Source organism: Ochotona curzoniae, unplaced genomic scaffold, assembly GCF_017591425.1.
Source record: "Ochotona curzoniae isolate NIBS_2020 unplaced genomic scaffold, NIBS_Ocur_1.0 contig_3520, whole genome shotgun sequence".
NCBI classification, from domain to species: domain Eukaryota; kingdom Metazoa; phylum Chordata; class Mammalia; order Lagomorpha; family Ochotonidae; genus Ochotona; species Ochotona curzoniae.
Genome location: NW_024465894.1, coordinates 21,949,430 through 21,969,860, shown reverse-complemented (window position 1 = coordinate 21,969,860; position 20,431 = coordinate 21,949,430). Strand labels below are relative to the sequence as shown.

At 48.2% G+C, this 20,431-nt stretch overlaps 1 protein-coding gene across 3 annotated transcripts in view; it reads left to right on the top strand.

Annotated features, from left to right (window-relative positions):
* The window catches only part of BANF2 (BANF family member 2), a 55,386-nt gene extending 35,410 nt beyond the window's left edge, over window positions 1-19,976 (top strand). For 2 of the 3 annotated variants that reach the window (XM_040981810.1, XM_040981811.1), the window contains 3 exons: window positions 4,203-4,438; window positions 9,064-9,192; window positions 19,743-19,976. In XM_040981810.1, coding sequence (XP_040837744.1) covers window positions 9,067-9,192; window positions 19,743-19,889 — 273 coding nt within the window. In that variant the 5' untranslated portion in view covers window positions 4,203-4,438; window positions 9,064-9,066 and the 3' untranslated portion in view covers window positions 19,890-19,976. The remainder of the gene's footprint in view (window positions 1-4,202; window positions 4,439-9,063; window positions 9,193-19,742) is intronic. The other variant, XM_040981812.1, reaches the window with a different exon arrangement.
* Window positions 19,977-20,431: the final 455 nt, after the last annotated feature.

Here is a 20,431-nt window from a genome sequence, read left to right as displayed (position 1 = left end):
ATGGCTAAGTACTTGGCTCTTGCCACCTGCTTGGGAGACTCAGATGAAGCTCCTGGAGGATGAATCAGCAAAGGGGCGATCCCTCTCGTACTCTCTACTTCTCTCTCTAACTCATTCTTTCAAATAAATCAATACATCTCTTAAAGAAAAAAAAGGGGGGGTAATGAGGAGGGGAGGTAACATGGAAGGAATACACAAAGTTTGAGTGTGAACATCTCAGTGCTCTGGGATGAGCAACGCCACATGTGCCCAGATATAAGGCCAATGTGAAGGTACGATGGCTCTGGGACAGGTGTTTGCTAAGTGATTAAGATGCTGGGTCGGGGGCGCTGCGCGATAGCATAGTGGTTAAAGTCCTCGGCTTGCATGTGCCGGGATCCCATATGGTCGCCAGTTCTAATCCTGGTGGCCCTGCTTCCCATCCAGCTCCCTGCTTGTGGCCTGGGAAGGCAGTCAGGGACAGCCCAAAGTCGTGGGATCCTGTACCTGTGTCGGAGACCAGGAAGAAGCTCCTGGCTTCGGATTGGCTCAGCTCCAGCCAGTGTAGCGGCTTGGGGAGTGAACCATCATCGGACGGAAGATCTTCCTCTCTGTCTTTCCTCCTCTCTGAATATCTGACTTTGCAATATAAATAAATAAATCTTAAAAAAAAAAAAAAAAAAGGATGCTGGATCAGGCACCTAGGTTCCCATCCCAACTCCAATTCTTGATTCGAGTTCCCTGCCTCTGTGCACCCTGGGAGCTCAAACAGTTGGATTCCTGCCATTCACACAGAGACCATGGAATTCCTGACTCCAGGCTATGGACCCAGGCTATTGTGAGCATTTGGGGGTGTGCACCAGTGAGGTGGAGCCTTCTCTTTCTAAAACAAAAACAAATAAGGAAGATAATCCCTTAACTTTCTCTAATGTTTGCAAAATGGGCTTTGGCCATTTGAATGCATGATTTTTTTAATTATTAAGGTTCTGTTTTATGTGAAAGAGTCACAAGGAGAGAGGGAGAGATTCAGAGAAAGAGAGCTTCTATCTACTGGCTCACTTACCAAAGGGCTGTGCCAGCCTGGGCTGGGCCAGGCCGAGATCAGGAGCCAAGAATTTCGCCTGAGCGTTCCACATGGGTGGCAGGTGGCCAAGCTCTTGGGCCATCTTTCACTGATTTCCCAGGTGTATTAGCAGGGTACTGGTTGGGAAGTGTAACAGGGAGGACTGAAACCAGGGTGCCTGGGGATGCTGACTTTACGGGTGGCTATTTAACTTGTTGTACGACAATGCTGGCTCCTGAATTTATGAAATCTTTAAAAAAGGCACAGAAAAAAGTTTTATACTTGCATAATTTAAATATATGCATTTAAAATAACACATAATTAAGTCATTCTAAACAGTTGCACTTTTCCCATTCACGTTTCAGGGCGAGTCACATTCCAACAGGAGTCACTTTTTGTATTATCTTGCCATTTTCAGAGAACATCAGCTTACTTATGGAATTTGTAGACAATGTCCCCACTGGAAAACACTATCCTGAACCCCAAACAGCTGTTTGCATGGTCAGACAGCACCCCTCCCATGTGTTCTCCATCTCCCCTGGTTTATCACAAACCCACATGTTTGTGACTCGCATCTCATAAAGACAGCTTACAGTTTCTTTCTCTCTCTCTGTCTCCCTCTCTCTCTCTCTCTCTCTTTAACTTTCAAATGACCTTTAAAGATGGTCAGACATTACCAACCGGGAGTCCTGATGAAATGCTGTTGACTCATTTATCCCTTGTTTAACTAGGCAATTCTATGAACATCTAGAAAACCAGCACTGATTGAGGTCACAACACAGCTTCCCCCAGCAATACTTTGTGGTTCAAAGACACTGAGAGAATCCCAAACCCTTCTACAGGATGGAATTGTGTTGAGACATTTGCTGAATGCTGTAGCTGATGAGAACCTAGCCAGCCCCGAAGCTGGACTTGGAGGAGGGCTGATTCCCCCGGGACTGTGAGTGGGCAGTCTTTGCTAGGAGCCTGCTCTAGGGCTCCTATGTCCTCACTTGTTCTTCTGGGTGAAGAGAGAGGTTCAGGCTAGATCAGGACGGACTGGGGAACACAAGGGTGCTGTGCAGAGCCCTGTTCCATGTGGATCAGGGCACTTCTAGTGCCTCCCCCTCATTCCTAAGCCAACAGAGTGGCTTCTATGGGCAGGTCAGATTGCAGGCAAAACTTCCTTTGAAGTGAAGATCTTCAATCCTTCTTTAAAACTTTTTGGGGTGGGGGATGGGGGCTGGTAGGCAGAGGAAAGAGGTTATTATGGAAATTGCCTGTTCTGAAGTTTTCTGACTTCAAAGCCATCAGGGTCATCGTTAAGTCTTCCTGTTGATGGGTAAGGAAGATAGGATGTGCTGGGGACTGGGGTAGGCATTACCTGGGAGCCAAGGAATCTACAGCACAAGGTGTCAGGGGCATTTCAGGTCCCAACAGGAAGTCCCATCATCCTAGCAAGGCTGCTCAGAATGTGTGAAAAAGAAGCAATGACAAATAGGTGGCAGTGGTCCTCCAACTTTGCAACTACTGGAGCCACTTAGGGAACTTAGAAGATTCTCATGTCCTCCCTTTACGGAGGAGGAGCCAAAGCACTAGTCATTTGTTCATCTCTCCCAAGTGAGTTTGATGTGCTTTCATATCTAGGAACCAGTGACATTGCTTCTTAGAACAGTGGATGTTTCCCTCAAAAATGAAAACTAGAAGTTGTACATGAGCCAGCTACACCATAGCTGGGACGCTGGGTCTCAAAGAAATATTTGTGAACCCATGTTCACAACAGTAAAAAAAAAAAAAAGTGGGAGTAAAAGTGCCAATCAACAAATGAAGCATGAACAAAATAGAGCAGAATTCTGGCATTGAAAAGGAAGGAAGTCCACATTCATGGATGAACCTCAAGGGCGTTATGCTAAGTGAAGTCAGCCAGATGCAGAGGCTCACAAACTGACCAATTGGTTTGGTCTGATAAACCTAGGGCAACCTGATTCACAGAGATGAAAAGTAGGAGTCAAAAGATAGATGCCATGGATTGAGGATTGTTGGATGGGGAATCTATGTCATGGATACAGTGCTTCAGTTTTGCAGAACAGGTCTGGAGGTTGGCTGTACCACAGCGTGGACGTACCCAACGTACTGAATGTGAACTTAGAAATGGTCGAGATGGCAAATTTGGTGAGCTGCGTTTGCTCACAGTAACATCACATGAAAAGACAAATGTCATCATTAGTGACTTATGGCTGCAGGTGGGCCTGTGGATCAGGAGCTGGCTAGACTTGCTGCAGCTGAGCTGATGCACAAGCCAGAACCTGCATTTAAAAAATACTTTTATTTAATTAAAAAAACATTTTAAAATTTTTATTGGAAAGTCAGATATACAGAGAGGAAGAGAGTTAGAGAAGATCTTCTGTCCATTGATTCACTCCTCAACTGGTCACTATGGCTGGAGCTACGCTGATCTGAAGCCAGGAGCCAGGAGCCTGTTCCCAGCCTTTCCTCTATGGGTACAGAGTCCCAAGGCTTTGGGCCATCCTCCACTGCTTTCCCAGGCCACAAGTGGTGAACTGGATGGGAAGCAGGACTGTCAGGATACAAACTGGCACCATGTGGGATCCTGATGCGTTCAAGGCAAGGACTTTAGCCACTAGGCTACCTTGCTGGGCCCTTTTTTATTTTAAAATAAGAGATCTTTCATCCATCCATGACTCATTCCCCAAATGTCAGTAACAGCTAGGGCTGAACCAGGCCAAAATCAGGAGCCAGAACTCCAATAGGAACCCAAGTACTTGAACCTTCCATCATCTACTGCTCCCAGGTGCATTAGGAGGAAGTTGGAGTGGAAAGAGATGTGGAGTGTAATCTCAGACTCTGATATAGGACACCTAAGGGGACTTAACTTGCTATACCATGACACCCACCCAGATCCTGCTTTTTTTTTTTTTTTTTTTTTTTGCATGACCTGTTCTCAAGTGGTTCTTACACCTGCTAAACTTTGAGAAGCAATCATTGTAATATTTTTTCTTTTTTAGTTTCTGGCTCCTGGCTTTGGTCTGACCTGATGTCTCTCTGTCTCCTATTCTCTGCCTTTCAAATAAACTTTATCAAGAAATCAGGGTTAGCAGGCATAGGAGTGTCTCTTGTTTGCCCGCCCAGCATCCACTTCCTGTCTTTCTCCTCCTTACAGACCGGATGTACGCCTCAGTGGCCATGTGCTTCCAGGAAGGCTAACTTGACCACACCCAGCCTCACCCAGCCAGTGACTGCCTTCTGGGTGGGCTTGTCGCCTGATTCCAGCCCATGAGACCCATTGATGTTCTGCTGCAGAGCTTCTGAGACAGGCTGCTGACATCTACCAACAAGAAATGGGCTCTCTTGCTACAGTTGCTTTCCTGGCGAGATAGATCCAAGCCAATCCTGCAGGTGTGTTGGGAACCTGGGGGAGAGCTGGCCTGGTCCTTGAGAACCAGGTTCAGTCCAGAGAGCCACCAGCTGACAAAATCCAGGGTCCTGCCTCCTTTTAGGGTTTCTGATATTGGAAGATGAGAGATATTGCTTAATAAAACCAGTGAAGTCAGGATTTTCTCTTGCTTCTTGGCCAGAGTTTCTTTCTCCATGTTGACACTTGAGGCAATAACCTTTTGTTGTCAGGACTGTCTTGTGCATTGTGGGACGTTTAGCATTCTTGAGATGCCAGTGGTATGGCTCCTTCCCCCAACTGGGACAATGACAGGTGTTTCCAGACATTGCCTGATGAGATCCCCCAGCAGGGAGCTACCCTTACAACATTTGAAGACATCCTGAGAAATGCAGAGACTGCTGGTTCTGACGGCTTGTGCTACTGCCGCTGGACCTTTAACAGGACTAAAAAAAATCACCATCCAGCCCAGCCCACCACCGACAGTAGGTAATTCAAGGATCCATGCTGGATGAGGTGCGTGAGAAAAGCAAACACATGGAAGGGGCAACTAATCCGGCCTCACCTCTGCTGCTGCTGCCCTGATAGCAGTGTTGTCCTTTCCATTTCTTCTTAGAAGGTTGAGCAGGCTTAACTGACCAGATGGCCAACAAGGGGAGCGTATGGAATTTTCCCTCAGCACAGCTGCTGTGGCTTACGGGATTTCCAAGCAATTCCTTGCCCCTGAGTCCTGGATTCCTCCCAGGCCAATGCCCAGCTGGTCACCATTCCCAGTCATCAACTCAGACAGCCAGTGGAAGTGCTCCCCAGCTTTTGTATTTAGGGGAAACCCTCTTTATCACAGTGGAGTTACAGTTCCCAGTACCCCTGTGTATTGAAGCCCTCAGGGTCAGGGACACTCTCTCATCTTGTTTCTCTTCTAGAATCAGAGGATGCATGAAGTCCACCTGCCTTAGGAGGCCCCTATTACTAAACTCAATGCCTTAACATCCATATTGGCCCTCAGATTTCCTGCCCCTGAAGTGGACAGATTGCCCCTGCACAAAAAGGCTCCCAAACGAAGCTCAACCCTGTAGATTGCTCTAGAGAATGGGGACAATGGGGACAGGTGCTGTGACCGGAAGGCAGTGAGTGCAACCCTGTGTTGGCACAGTTCCAAGCAGGGAGGCTGGGTGGAGGGTGGGTGCCATTAAGAGGCAGCTATGGTCCTCAAGGGTGTCATCATCCCCTGGGAATACCAGAGGACTTGAGAAAATTCAGGGAAAACGTGTGTTATATACTTTAGCTCCATTTCTGTATAATGAAAGAAAGAACTATTTGTAAGGTAGATGTCACAGAGATAGAGAGAGATCTTCCATCTACTGATGAACCCCCCAGATGCCTACATCAGCCAGGACAGGGCCAGGCCAAAGCCAGAAACAGGAATTTCACCCACATCTCGCATGCATGTGGCAGGATGACCCATGCAAGCTCATGGGTCATCTTCTACTGCATTTCTCAGTTGCATTAGCAGGAAGCTGGATCAGAAGTGGAACAGCTGAGATTAGAAACTGTGTTCATGGGGCCCGGCATGATAGCCTAATGGTTAAGGTCCTCGGATTGTACACACCAGGATCCCATATGGGCGCCGGTTCTAATCCTGACTGCTCCACTTCCCATCCAGCTCCCTGCTTGTGACCTGGGAAAGCAGTGGAGGATGGCCCAAATCCTTGGGGCCCTGCACCCCCTTGGGAGACCTGGAAAGAAGTTCCTGGCTCCTGGCTTCAGATTGGCGCAGCATCGGCCGTTGTGGCCACTTGGGGAGTGAACATCAGATGGAAGATCTTCCTCTCTGTCTCTCCTCCTCTCTGTCCATCTGCCTTTCCAATAAGAAAAAAAAAAAAAAAGACAGAAACTGTGCTCATACAGGATGCCAGCCTTGCAAGTGCCAGCTTAGTCTGCTGTACCACAGCATTAGTCCCCCAGTGGAGCAACTTTCAACCATGAGAATAAGGTCCTTGGGCCCTTGCTTACACATGGGAGATCTGGAAGAAGCTCCTTGCTCTGGCTTCCTCAGTTCCAGCTGTTGCAGCCATTTGGGGAGCCAACCAGTGGCTGGACGATAGTTCTCTCTGTCTCTCTCTACCTTCTCTTTATAATTCTGCCTTTCAAATAAAAATAACACTTAAAAAATGTACAGCCACTTATTAAAAAAGGAAGCACTTGACTAATTGTAAGGATGCAGGGGTGTATGGCAAGGGTAGAAGGGATGATCAGGGAAAGATTTGGGGTGCCACCTTGGGCCAGAGATAAAGGAGCAGGGTCATGGTGAATTGTAGAGGCTAGTTAGCATTTCAAAGATTCTGACTGAGCAGGTGCCTGACTCTGAGCATCAGCCTGACTTGAGCAAAAGGAACACATTAAGTTCTTAAGGGAGCTGAGTTGCTGAGTAATACAGCTAGCCATGGCCTGAGATAGCTCATCCCCACAGGCAGTCACTGAATTTGCCCCATAAGCAGTGCAGTGCTACAACAGCAAGTCTCTCTGGAAGACATCAACCCCATTCCCATTCATATGCCAGTAAAGCACAAAGCTGGAGGCTGCCAAATGGCCTGACCAAGGACCTCACGTTACCTCTACAACAGGGGATCCAGCAGTGACCAAGGACAAGAAACATGCTTCCCTGTCTCTCCTCTCCTTTCTAGTTGTGTTCTGGGGGTGAAATTGAACATTTAATTTTTAGGTTCCCCATATGCTAAAGAGTATAATGTGCCTCCCCACCCCTAAACACAACCTTGAATTGAATCCAGTAATTGAATTATAAAAGGGTTGCATCCTTTTGCAGAAGAGAGTGAGTCTGCTCTAGCCAAGTGTATTTTTGCTCACCAAGTAAAAGAAAGAAGTTGAGTAGCTCAAGAGAGGTGACACATAGTAAAATATTATGGGCTCCTGCTGTAACGAACATCATCCCTGCTCTGGATAACAGTCCCTGTTTTGTTCAGAACTCTCAGCCTATGTATCTTAGAACAAGCTAACTCTACCTCCAGATCTAGGACTGCAGCATACTGTTGACTCTGATCTCAAACCAGTGAACTTGTTGCATATCAGAAAAACAATGCTAAGCAGTTGTTGGAAAATGTGAGCTATCTTACCACCATGAGGAAAACTGAGGTGGAAACCAATACAGGGGAAAGAATCAAAGGTAAATGGAGCTGAACCCTGATTATGCTATTCCTAACCTCTCTCCCGGACTTTTGAGCTATATAATGCCATGTTTAATATGTGAATTTTCTCAAAGAGTGTTCTGTTACTGCAACCAAACATCCACCCAAAACAGAGTATAGCAACTCTTCAAAATAAAATGTGGTGCAGGCCTGGCATGGTAGCCAAGTGGCTAAAGTTCTCGCCTCATGTGCACCTGTATCCCATTTGGGTGCTGACTCTAACCCCGGCGGCCCCACTTCCCATCCACCTCCCTGCTTGTGGCCTGGGAAAACAATCAAGGACAGCCCAAAGCCTTGGGACCCTGCAATCGCTCCAGAAACCCATAAGATACTCCTGGCTATAGGGACTTCTTGGGGAGTGAATTATTGGACAGAAAATCTTCCTCTCTGTCTCTCCTTCTCCTGTATATCTGACTTTCCAATAAAATAAATAAATCTTGTTTTATAAAACGTGGCAAAAGTATTAGGTAGAGGGAGGGGGACAGCACTGTAGGTAAAGCCACTGCCTTTGACACCAGAATCCCGTGTGGACACCAGTTGGAATTTCAGCTGCTCAACTTCCAATCCAGCTTCCTGTTAACAAGCCTAGGAAAGCAACAGAAAAAAAACCCAAGTACATGGGCCCCGCACCCACATAGGAAATCCAGAAGAAGTTCATGCCTCTGGCTTTGGTCTGGCCCAGTCTTGGCTATTGTAGTCATTAGAGGAGTGAGGCAGGAGATGGACAAGTTCTTACACTGTCTCTTTTCTTCTCTCTCTCAAACTCTGCATTTCAAATAAATCTTTTTTTTTTTCAAAGTATCAGGTAATAAAGATAGAAGGGTAAGTTAATTAGCTAAAAGTGCAAGCCTTTGTCTATTTTTGTTTCATCTTAAAGAGACAGAGAGATCTTTTCACCTGTTGGTTCACTCTCCAAATGACTACAATGTCTAGGGCTAGACCAGGCTGAAATCAGGAGCCCAGAATTCCATCCCAGATGGTTGGGCCATCATCTACTGCCTTCCCAGGGAGGTGCATCAGCAGGAAGTTGGATTGGAAGTGGACCAGCTGGACTCACATGGGCACTCTCATGTGGGGTCCAGTGTCCCAAGTAGAGGCTTAACATCACCAGTCGCACAAGCTGTGTCTTTAAGCACAGAGAGGGGAGAGTTGGCAAGAAACCCACTGCAGTTCTTACAATGGAATATAGCCTGTGAGAGTGGATTTGAGGAACTCATTTGTGGTCGGTATTATTCTTGCCTTCGTCTACCCAGATGGGAATGGATGTGTAAGGCCTTCAGAGCAGGCAGTACATGCTGCATGGTGGCAAGGCGCCTGTTATCTGCCATCCCCAGCTCCTTGGCCAGCTGAGGGAATTCCCCCGGTATCTACTTGCACTGAGAACGGTGACACCTGCTAATCCTTTTCACTCCCCGCTGCTGTTGCAGGAGATGGCTTACGTGTCACCCAGGCTCAGAGCCTTCCTCTCCGAACCCATGGGAGACAAAGATGTTGCTTGCATAGATGGGATCAGCCAGGCGCTTGCCAACACCTTAGTCGCCAAAGGTTTCAGCAAGGTAACTGTTTTTTCCCTTTGCAACCTCTCTTCCCAACTTTTCTCTCCCTAGTCCTGTCAGATGGCAGTCCCTGCCACCTGCTTCAGTAATACTGCCCCCATATACTTGGGCAGCTTTGGGAACACATGTCCAATGGGCAGATAGGATTGCTTCAGCCCCAGCAATTGGGCTGGGCAAGACCCCATGGTTATTCAAATGCTCTAGGGTAGGCAGAAGCGGAACAGAGCTATTGCTTGTGCTATATCTGTCACCTGAAGGAAAGCATGGAATGCCGCTTGCCACCTGCTGGGGCACCAGCCTGGCCGTAGGGTCTACATCAGACTCAGGGAGTGGGAGTGATTCCAAGAGGTCAATCTTCATTCAAGGACAGCCTCAAGGGTACCAGATGGAATTGGAGTGTGTGTTTGTTTCCTGTTGCTATGAAGGGTACCAGGTGCTAAGTACTTACAAAGGAGGGAGAGTTATTCAGCTCACTGTTCTGGGAGTCATGAGAGTTCAGGCAGCGCAGCATGGGCACTGATACTGGTGGGCTCCCTTGGCTGCATCACAATCCAAGTCAATGGTGTCGGAGCATGCGCACAAGATGATCCTGTGGTAAGAACAGAAACCAGAGAGCAGGGAGAGACCAGTCTTGCCCCCTACCCCTGCTCTTGTTTTTCACAAAGATTTGTTTTTTATGAACACATGGGTGACAGGGTCTCAAGTACTTAGACTGTCTTCTACTGCTTTCCCAGGCACATTAGCAGGGAGCTAGATTGGAAGCAGAACAGCTGGGACTTGACCTGGGGCTCTGATATGGGGTGCTGGTTTAACCAAGCTATGGTTTAACCCATTGTGCCACTTTGATGGCACTGGGGTTGAGTGTTGATATGAAGAGCTCAGATCCAGTAGTCTGGATTTGTCTCCCTCCAAAATTCCAGATGGTTTTCATGTTCTTCCCCTAACACCAGGGATAGCATCTATTACTGCTGATTTAATGTTTGCATAATGTGGAGTGTCGTTGCTACTGTTGAGCAGTGCTCATCATTTGAAAATCATTGTTACCAAAGTATATTTTCCACACAATGAATTTCATTTTTTCCCAGTAGCAGTTCTATGAGCTTTGGCAGATGTCTGCAGTGCTGGAGCTGACCTCAACCAAGACACAGAACTATCCACCCCTTCACTTCCCTGTGCCCTTCATTTTCAGAAGCTCCAGTTCATGGCACTCGTGGATTTGTTGTACCTACGTTTATGATTGTGCCTTTCTCAATTTAACGTGCTTTAGATGAGCACTGTATGTGGAATAAAAAAATGTATTTAAAGTAAAGGTAGGAATAATCAATGAGAAAATTTCACACATCAATAAACTTGCCTCTGTAGAATTGGGACTCTAGGGACAGTTTGCCTGTGAGTGGCCCAGTCCCTGGATGATAAACTCTTGTCTTCCCAGTCTCCTGGCCAGGGCTGTGATGGGGGTGATTCACACTCGCCCTCAGCATTCTGAAAGCCACTAGTTGCAGGCACCAATGCTGGCAATTCAACCATCACCTTTTACTTTGGGCCTGCGCCACCTGGGGCTGAAGTGATGAGATTAACTGTCTCCATTTTGAAAGTGAGGAGACAGGCACCCAGAGATGCCCTGATTCAGGTCCCCGAGGAGAATGAGAATGATTGAGGAGTGTGTCATCATGGACTGCGCAGCAGGAGCCAGGCCTAAGTGATTTAGTGTGGCCGAGAGGGGCTTCAGCCGTGAGTTTGCGATGATGTCCCACATGGCCTGCACTTGATCTTAGCCGAAAGGCTGAGAAGCGATCCTCATGGTCTACAATGAGAATGTGTGCAGCAAGCAGGGCCTGGCAGAGCAGGGTCTTCAGAGTTGGCAATGAGAAGGCAGCCTTCTGGGGCTGGCATTTGGCACACTGGTCTAGGCACCACTTGGGAATGACTGTTCAAGTCCTGGTTCCTCCTCCACTTCGAAGCCAGCTCCCTGCTAATGCATACCCTGAGTAGCAGCAGGGAGTGAATTTCTGTCACCCATATTGGGGACCTGAATTGGGTTCTAGGTTCCTGGCTTTGGCTGTTTTGGATAGTTGGGAATGTACCTGCAGCTGGAAGATCTCTCTGCATGGCTTTCAAACAAAATGAAAATACATATTAAAAGAGAGAGGATGTAAGCACCTGCATTTTGAGTCTGGCGCAGTGGGGCCTCCCACTGCCCTTTGCCTTGGCTGCTGATGTCCCCTCTGCTTGTCACCCACCCCTCTCCAGACAGGGACTCAGCTTCAGTGTCTTTGCTACTTCTTTGCTGTCCCTGTCTGGTGGCCACTGGCTGTCTTGGCTCTTTCTGGCTGTCTTGGCTCTCTCTGCACCCTTCCAGAGGACACCCTGGGATGCAGACCCCTGTGCTGCCCCAGATCTCATTTGCCTGGACTCCTCTCCCAGCCATCAACTCCCCCAAAGAAACCAGAATGTTAGGTGCACAGAGGGAGATGAGGCGCCAGCCACCTGCCTGGATGCAATGAGTTAGCTGGCTAACATACTTGTAATATAACATAACATGTAATATGCTTGCTCTGTAGGGTAGCAGCCATGAATGGGGCCAGGTACAGAGGGACCTTCTGCAGCTCTTGCCACTCCCCACATCTCATCAGTTTTCCTCTGTCCCTGTCCTTGCACAGGCCTTAGTCTTTCATACCAGGGCTGGGTGATGGAGTTGCTGTCCTCACCTCCTTCTCGGGGTCCAGAGCTCTGACTAACGGCATAACTGGGTCCTCTAGCTCACAGTCTACATCTTGACTCTCCAAACCATGCATTCTGCTGTGGATTCTCTTCAGGAGCTCCAAAGCCACAGCTGGGACTGTGTTCTGACTTACTTAGTGTCTCTGCCTCCAGAGGCGGGGGGGCGGGGCAGTCAGCTTTGGTCGGCTGATCCAGATCCAAGGCAGCGGCTCCCAGCCACGTGGGCCTGCTGAGCACTCAGCCGAACGACCATGTACCAGAAATAGAAGCACACACTGGGATGTCACAGCCCATGCTCCCTGACTCCTCGCTCCATAGAGGTCAGCAGCCATGTTTTTATTGGCTACATCTTAGAATGATGCTTCCTCATAAGCAGGGGAGTAAATGGAAATAAAAGAAATGGTGAGAATGTTCATTTGACCTGTTTCCTTCCCCTTTTTCCCATGGGTACTAGAAAAAGAGAAAGGACAGATGAGGCTGGTTCACCTTGTGTCTGTCTAACGGATGGTGCCGGCCTAGATGTAACACAGGAAGAGCTGCAGGAGAAAAAAATTATGAAAGTGAGAGAACACCTAAGGCACAGGGAGTCCAGGTTATAGCTCTGTCTAATTATTTTTAAAATATTTATTTTTTTTAATTGGAAAGGCAGATTTACAGAGAGAAAGATCTTTTGAAAAATATTTATTTTTATTGGAAAGTCAGATATAAGAGAGGAGGAGAGACAGAGAGGAATATCTTCCATTCGTTGATTCACTCTGCAAGCAGCCGCAATGGCCAGAGCTACACCAGTCTGGAACCAGGAGCCAGGAGCCCCTTCCGGGTCTCCCACACGGATACAGAGTCTCAAGGCATTGGGCCATCCTCGACTGCTTTCCCAGGCCACAGCAGGGAACTAAATGGGAAGTGGAGCCACCAGGATTAGAATCAGTGTCCATATGGGATCCCAGCATGTGCAAGGAGAGGACTTTAGCCACTGGGCTATTGCGCTGGACCCTGCAAAAGATCTGTCTACTAGTTCGCACCCCAAATAGCTGCAATGGCTGGAGCTGAACCAATCTGAGGCCAGGAGCCAGGAGTTTCCTCCAGGTCTCCCATGCTAGCGCAGGATCCCAAAGCTTTGGATCATCTTCCATTGCCTTCCCAGCCAAAAGCAGGGAGCTGGATGGGAAGTGGATCAGCAGGGACACAAACTGGCACCCATATGGGATCCTGGCAGTTGCAAGGCAAGGATTTAAGCCACTGAGCCATCTCACCAGGCCCAACTCTGTTTGATTTTTAAACATTAAAAAAAAATTACTCTACTTATTGGAGGCATTGGGCTGCCATCTGTAGGTTCACTTCCTAAATGTCCAGAACAAAGCCAGGATCCTGGTCTCCCGTATGGGGACAAAGACCCAGTATTTGAGCTGTCTCCTGCTGGTTCTTAAGGTGCATTAATAGGAAGCTGGAATTGAAAGGGGGAGATGCTACTCAAACCCAGGTATCCTGGTAGAGTGCTAGCATCACAAGTGATATCTACAATCCGTCACCTTCCCCCAAATGGTACTGCTGCCAGACTCTCCAAAAACTGTAAGCACAGATGAGAACTCCTCCCTCCCATTTGGAGCCACCATCAGAATGGACTCTGACCTTCCTACAGCCCCACTGGTGGCCCCTTCCTCTGGGAAGTGCTCCTTCTTTGCACCTGCATCCCGTGCCTCTATGTGCCAAGCCCACACTCTTCACACAGATGCACAGCTTGCCCATGGGCTTCTCTCCAGACTCCCTGCCTCCCTAGGAGGGGACCCCATGTAGGTGGCAGGAGGCTTCCAGACATGGAATCAATGGGCAGTGGAGTACGATGTGGGTACTAGTCTACAGGTCTCCAGTACCACTGAGGGAGTTAAGCATCCAGAGGAGGCCATGGTGGCAGTGCTTCTTTGTGGGTGCTAGGAAACCCCCTTGCTGGACCCCAGTCTTCTGCCTGAGAGCTACTGAGGATGTCAGAGTAGAGTTAATGTTCTCAGTGCCACCTGCCCTGTGAGTCTCTTCTAAGTGACTGACAGATGTCTGTCGCCATCAATTGTTTAAAGAAAAAAAAATTCTGCAAGGTTCATTTCATTTTGCCCATGGAGAAACTGAGGCACAAGGCAGCCCATCTGTGAGTAGCTCAAAGTGAGGTAACAGTAATGAAATCTGAATCCAGGAATCCAGGCTGCAGGATGTGCACAGCCAGGTACAGCACCATCCACTCCCCCGCCTGTCAGGTTCTGCCCTCTGCTGCACCTATTGGCTTGTCCTCAGGCATGCCCTCTTCTTCAAATGCTCCAGATTCCGGGATTCTCCTCTGCTCCCAAAACTGCTTTGTTACAATCAGTAGAAAGAAGTGAAGGCTGCACTCAGGACTAGCAGGCCGTGGGGTGATCAGCCCCACCTTCCCTCAAGTGTGCAGGTTCCCATCGCTTGAAGGGGTCCCCTACCTGTCCAGCTGCTGCACTGAGCCAGCTGCTTATGTTGGGTGCTGCACGGGGTCAGTTACCCAGTCTGGGTAGAGAAAAATTCCTACTTGGAACAAGGGGCCCAGTTCAATTTGAATTTTAGATAAAGAAGTTTTTGTTTTTCTTTTAAGATGTATTTATTTACTTGAAAGTCACAGTTACAGAGGGAGAGATCTTCCATCCACTAGTTCATGCCACAAATGGACTTAATGGCTAGAGTTGGGCTGGTTCAGAGCCAGGAGCCCGGGGCTACTTACAAGTCTCCCATGTGGGTACAGGGGTCCAAGACTTGGGCCATCCTCTGCTACTTTCTTAGATCAGAAGTGGAACGGCCAGGACTCTAATCAATACCCATGTGGGATGTCAGTGCTGCAGGCACCAGCTCTACCCACTATGTCACAGTGCCAGCCGCTTCACTTATTTTTGGAAGTCAGAGTTACAGACAGGGATACACACACACACACACACACACACACACACACACATAAAGAGAGAGAGAAAGAGACATTCCACCTGCTGGTTTATTCCCCAGTCAAGCACAACAGTGATAGCCAGTGCTGGGTCAGGCCAAAGCCAGAAATCAGGAGCTTCATCTGAATCTCCCATGAGGGTACAGGGGCTCAAGCACTAGTCATCCTCTGCTCCCCTCCGAGATGACTAGCAGGGAACTGATTTGGAAATGGAGTAGCTGGGAACTAACCATTACCCATATGCAGATGCTAGTGTCACAGGCAATATCCTAACCAACTACACCACAGTGCAGGCCTAAAGTTGATTTTTGTTGATGTGAGCGTGTCCCAGGAGAAAGAAAGAGTGTGAAGCTCACATTGACTGAGCCTTCACACCAAAGTCAGAGTGTTCACCTGAAATGACCATGAGATGTTGGATTTACTTAGATCCTATTGGTTCTTGTGAACTTGAAGAGTTAGGATCCCTTGGCCAGTTAGAGAACTGTCATTGCACAGTACAGGTGCCAAGGCCATAAGGACTCGCGCAGGGGACATGCTAGAAATTTGTGGGAAAGAGAAGCCAAGGCAACAAGTCTCCAAAAGGCCAGCTGTCATAGTGGACATCGAGCGTTTTGAATGTGGACCAGGGCCAGCTGTCTGATCTGCAGGGCTCAGTGCAAAATTCCATGTGAGGTGCTGTGTTCGGATGTGTCCAGACCCTGAGATGGTGACAGCACAAGCTGAACCAAGCTGAGGACTCTACTGAGAGCAGAACACTTGGGAACACAGGTCCCACACACAGATCATTGACCCCAGTGTGGCCATTCAACAGAGTGGACCAGGTGAGCTGGAAGGCCAAGCCCCTGGAAGAACTTCCCTGTTGAATTTGCAGTTGAGGGGAACTGCCCTTGAACTCCCATCTTGTTATCCACAGGAAAAGAACATGACCCCTGGTTTGCCATGGCAGCAGTCCAGGACAGTGAGAGTTGCCATGTTTGTATGTCACGCTGCTGACAGCTGGGTTTCTGGGATCTGTGGCCCAAGAAGGGAGAAGGGCTGGCTTTGAGTGGAAAGACTATTCAAGCATTGCGCCTGGTGGTGACAGCAGCCCAGGCTTCCCTAGGGAGCAAGGCTACTCTTCAGGGATGAAAGAAGGCACCGACTTCACTCCTCACCTGCAAGAAGATGCAAGGTGAGACTGGAGGGAAAGCTGAGGAGAGAGCGTCAGGTTGCATCTTGGCCCCGGAGACTGCAAGACGAGGTCCTTCTTCCTGGAAAGTTTGCCTGGGTCCTGCGTGCCACACACTCCCGGGCTTCCTGCCACTTAGCCTGGTGGGAGGTAGAGGTTCCAATGGCCAGGGCAGCTAATGCCAACAGTAAGGTCTCAGAAGATATCCGAGCCTCCAGGTCAAATTATGGATGTCTGGGCTGTGCAAAGAAAGCATCAGCCTTCATCCCCACCCCTGGCATTGCTGCAGCTGGAGATGCACTGGTGTGCGCATGTAAGGGTCATGCCAGGTGTCCTGGAAGTAAGCTGCCACCAGCATTGTGGCATACAGGGTAGTTCCAGCTGCTCCATTTTGAATCCAGCTCCCTGCCAGTGTGCCTGGGAAGGCAGAGAGGGTGGCCCAAGTCTTTGGGCCAGGACACCTACATTGACCAGGAAGAAGCTCCTGGTTCCTGGCTGGCCATTTGGGGAGTGAGCCAGCAGATGAAAAAAAATTTTTTATCTCTCTATCCCTCTCTATGTAACTGCCTTTCAGGTAAAAATATTTAAAAAAAAAAAAAAAGAACCAGGTTGACTACCACTTATTGAAAATGCCTGGGGCAAGAAGTGTTTCAGATTTCATTCAAGGTTTTGGGGATTTGGGAATATTTGCATGAACACAAGAAAACACCTTAGGCAACTCCAGTCTAAGTACCAATTTCGTTTGTTTCTATGTGCCTTACTCATGCAGCCTGTAATCTTATGCAGTATTTTTAATAATTTTGTCCATGAGATGGAATTTCCCCTCAAGCACTCAGGCGTCCTGTCAGTGCACAAAAAAGTCTTGCAGTTTGGAATATTCTGGATTTCTGGGTCAGGAATGCTCAACTTGTATTAATTAATAACAGTAACATTTATTATTCTCGTTGATGTGTTCTGTGTCCTTGGACAATGCTCTTTATCTCTTGAACCTGTCCTCATGACCTCAGCACTTCACAGACCTACAGCACTTTATAATAAATGCTTATTGTTAAAAATTTCGCTTAAAAAAAAAAAAGATCTCAGTAAAATCCACCCCAGGGAAAGCAAAGCGAGATTACACTGAACATCACTGTGTGGCTGTTTTAAAAAGATGATTAAAGCCACAGCTGCAAATCACCATGAAATCCTGGCTCTTTCCTCTTTTTGACAACGGCACCATGACCAAAAATAAAACCCCAAGCTCCAAAGCCCAGGTATGCTTTATGGCTGGGATTCCACTTCAATCTGATCTCTTAAGGGGAAAAAATATGTTCCCTTTGGTTGAGATCAAATTTGCTTTGTTGGATGCCACTGAAAGTAAACAGCCAGCAGCAGGTTTTCCTGGAAGGGCCTGGAGCCCAGAGGCGTGGGTGGCTGGCTGCTGGGTGCTGCCTGGAGAATCTGCAGCCCAGTCTGTGTGCTGGCCCTGGACAGACCTGAAGTTCATGGTCAGTGTCTAGGAATTCCCTTGCTTCCTGCAGTTCTTGTTCTTGAACTGCAATGCTGTGATCCCATGAGAAAAAGAGAAAAGAAAAGCTATGGGTACAAATCCTTAGCAAACTAGACAATGGGGGAAGGGAGGGCAAGGTGGTGAGAAGATGGCACTGTGGCATTGTGAGTGAAGCTGCCATCTGTGTGCCAGCGTCCTATATAGATACTGGTTTGAATCTTGGCTGCTTCAGTTCTAATTCAGCTCCCTGCTAATGTGTCTGGGAAAACATGGAGGATCGCCTGAGGACTTGGGTACCATGTGGGAGACCCACAGCTCCTGGCTACTAGATCTTGGCTCCTGGCTTCAGACCAACCCAGCTCTAGTCATTGTGGCCATTTGGTAAGTGGACCAGCAGATTAGAAGATCTCTCTCTGTGTAACTCTGCCTTTCAGATGAGTAAATAAATCTTTAAAAACATTAGTATGGCCCGGTACACTAGCATAGGGGCTGAAGTCCTCACCTTAACACGTGCCAGGATCCCATATGAGCACCAGTTCTAATCCCGGCAGCCCTGCTTCCCATCCAGTTCCCTGCTTGTGGCCTGGGAAAGCAATCAAGGACAGCCTAAAGCCTTGGGACCCTGCAACCGCGTGGGAGACCTGAAAGAAGCTCCTGGCTTCAGATCGGCCCAGCTCCAGCTGTGTGGCCACTTAGGAAGTGAATCAACAGATGGAATATCTTCTCTGTCTCTTCTCCTTTCTGTATATCTGCCTTTCTGATAAAAATAAATAAATCTTTTGTAAAAAAAAAAAAGCATTAATAAACACACAAAACCACAGAAACCTGATTTTCAATGTATGGCTTATTTTCATCAGCAAATTCTCAGGTTGAGTTTAGGTAGGTTTAGGGACCTGCCTTTTCCCTCCTTAAGGGCTTCCTCTTCCAGGACAAAAAAGGAGTTTGCATGGTCATCCTGTCATCCATTCCCACCTCCCGCCCACACCCACTGGCCCAATTTGGGCTCTTAATTTGCCTGAGATACTGAGCTTGACTTCAGGCTACCTGAGTTGCCTGAGAGCCCCCAGGACACCTCCACACTAAGGTAACTCTGCCAGCTCCAAGTGCTGTGGCTCTCAAGTGCAGGACATTTGGCCAAAGTCTGGAGATGGTGGGTGGGAGGGAGGAGTTACACTGGCGACTGGTGGACAGAGGTCAGGGCCATTGCTAAATGACCTCCCACGCATATAAGAGCCGTTCATGACACAGAGTTCCCCAAACAGTGTCAAGGCTGACAAGCCATGGCCGTGGAGGCGGTATGGGGTCAGAGTGTCTCTCCCTCCATGTTGCGTGTGTTTCAAAGACAGAAATCCAAGATTTTATTTATTTATTTATTTTTAAATTTTTCACGATATTCCTTCATAGGTACAGGGATTCCCCTTTCCACCCCCTCATGACACCCTGCTATTTTCCCCATATTATAATAGTATAGTCCTTCAGTGACAATCACCAAACATCCTGCTATTTCAATGTATCAAGGCACTGTAAGTATAGACAATAATACAAAGTCTAATATCCTATTGTCAAGGTATATTTAACAGCTTCATTGGGAGTTCACCTTCTATTTGGGAGTAGAGTTACAAACTGCAACGTATATTCACTTCCTGGTATGGCAGTCTTCATTCTACAGTTAATCTGTGAGAATACATATACATGTTTATCTACATATCTATTTGTTTTGTATTTTGCATAAAGGTTGCCTTATATGAGAGAGAGAAAGAGAAAAGAAAGAAATCCAAGATCATGCATGGGATGGGAGCCTCAGAAGCAGGCCAGGTCCTGCCACTCAAACCAAGGTGCCTGGACTGGCCTTAGCAGGGAGCATGGCAGAAGTGCTGGCCTTCTCTCCTCCATGCTGAGACCCTCCGAGTGACACCTGCCTCTGATGGGGACACTGGGGGTCCTGGGTTGGTCACGGTTTCAAGAGCACAGAGTCTCGTTCTTCCCAGGCTGGCAGCCCCCCAGCCAGCTCAGATAATGATATGGGTTTCCCTTAACCTCGCTTACACAGGATGCTAACCTGGGCATCCACACAGCCCCCATCAGGTGGCAGGGACTGGGAGACTGCCTTGAGGGGAACCCATGAGTCCTGATGATTTTCTCAGGGTGGGTGAAGGAGGAAGAAAACACGGAGACCGGATTATTATAATATCCCTGCCCTGTCTCTCTGCCCACTCCCCCCTCAGGCCTACATCCTCTTGGGGCAGTTCCTTCTGATGCACAAGAATGAAGCTGCATTTCAGAACTGGATCATCTATTGCTGCGGTGCCACTGAGTGTGAGGCCAAGAGGAGCTCCAAATGCCTGAAGGAGTGGTGCACCTGCTTCCTGTAGACACCTGGCCGGGACCTGGGTGAATAACACCTCTTCCACCTCTTCCCCCTCCACTGGCTCCAAATCTGTGTGTGTGTGTGTGTGTGTGTGTGTGTGTGTGTGTGTGTGTGTGTGTGTAGAGATGTCTATATTTGAAAGGCAGAGTGACAAATAGGGCTAGGCCAGGTGGAAACCAGGAGCCAGGAATGTGGGTGGCAGGAATACAAGCACCTTGGGCCATCTTCCCCTGCTTTCCCAAGCACATTTGCAGGGAACTGGATGTGAAGCAGAGTAGCTGGGACTGGAATCAGCATTCTGATAAGTCCTCGCCTTGCACATGCAAGGATTCCATATGGGTGCCAGTTCTTTTCCCTTCCAGCTCCCTGCTTGTGGCCTGGGAAAGCAGTCAAGGATAGCCAAAAACCTTGGGACCCTGTACGCACCCATGTGGGAGACCCCGAAGAGGCTCCTGGCGTGGGATTGGTGCAGCTCTGACCATTGTAGCCACTTAAGGGAGTGAATCAACGGATAGAAGATCTTCCTCTCTGCCTCTCCTCTCTGTG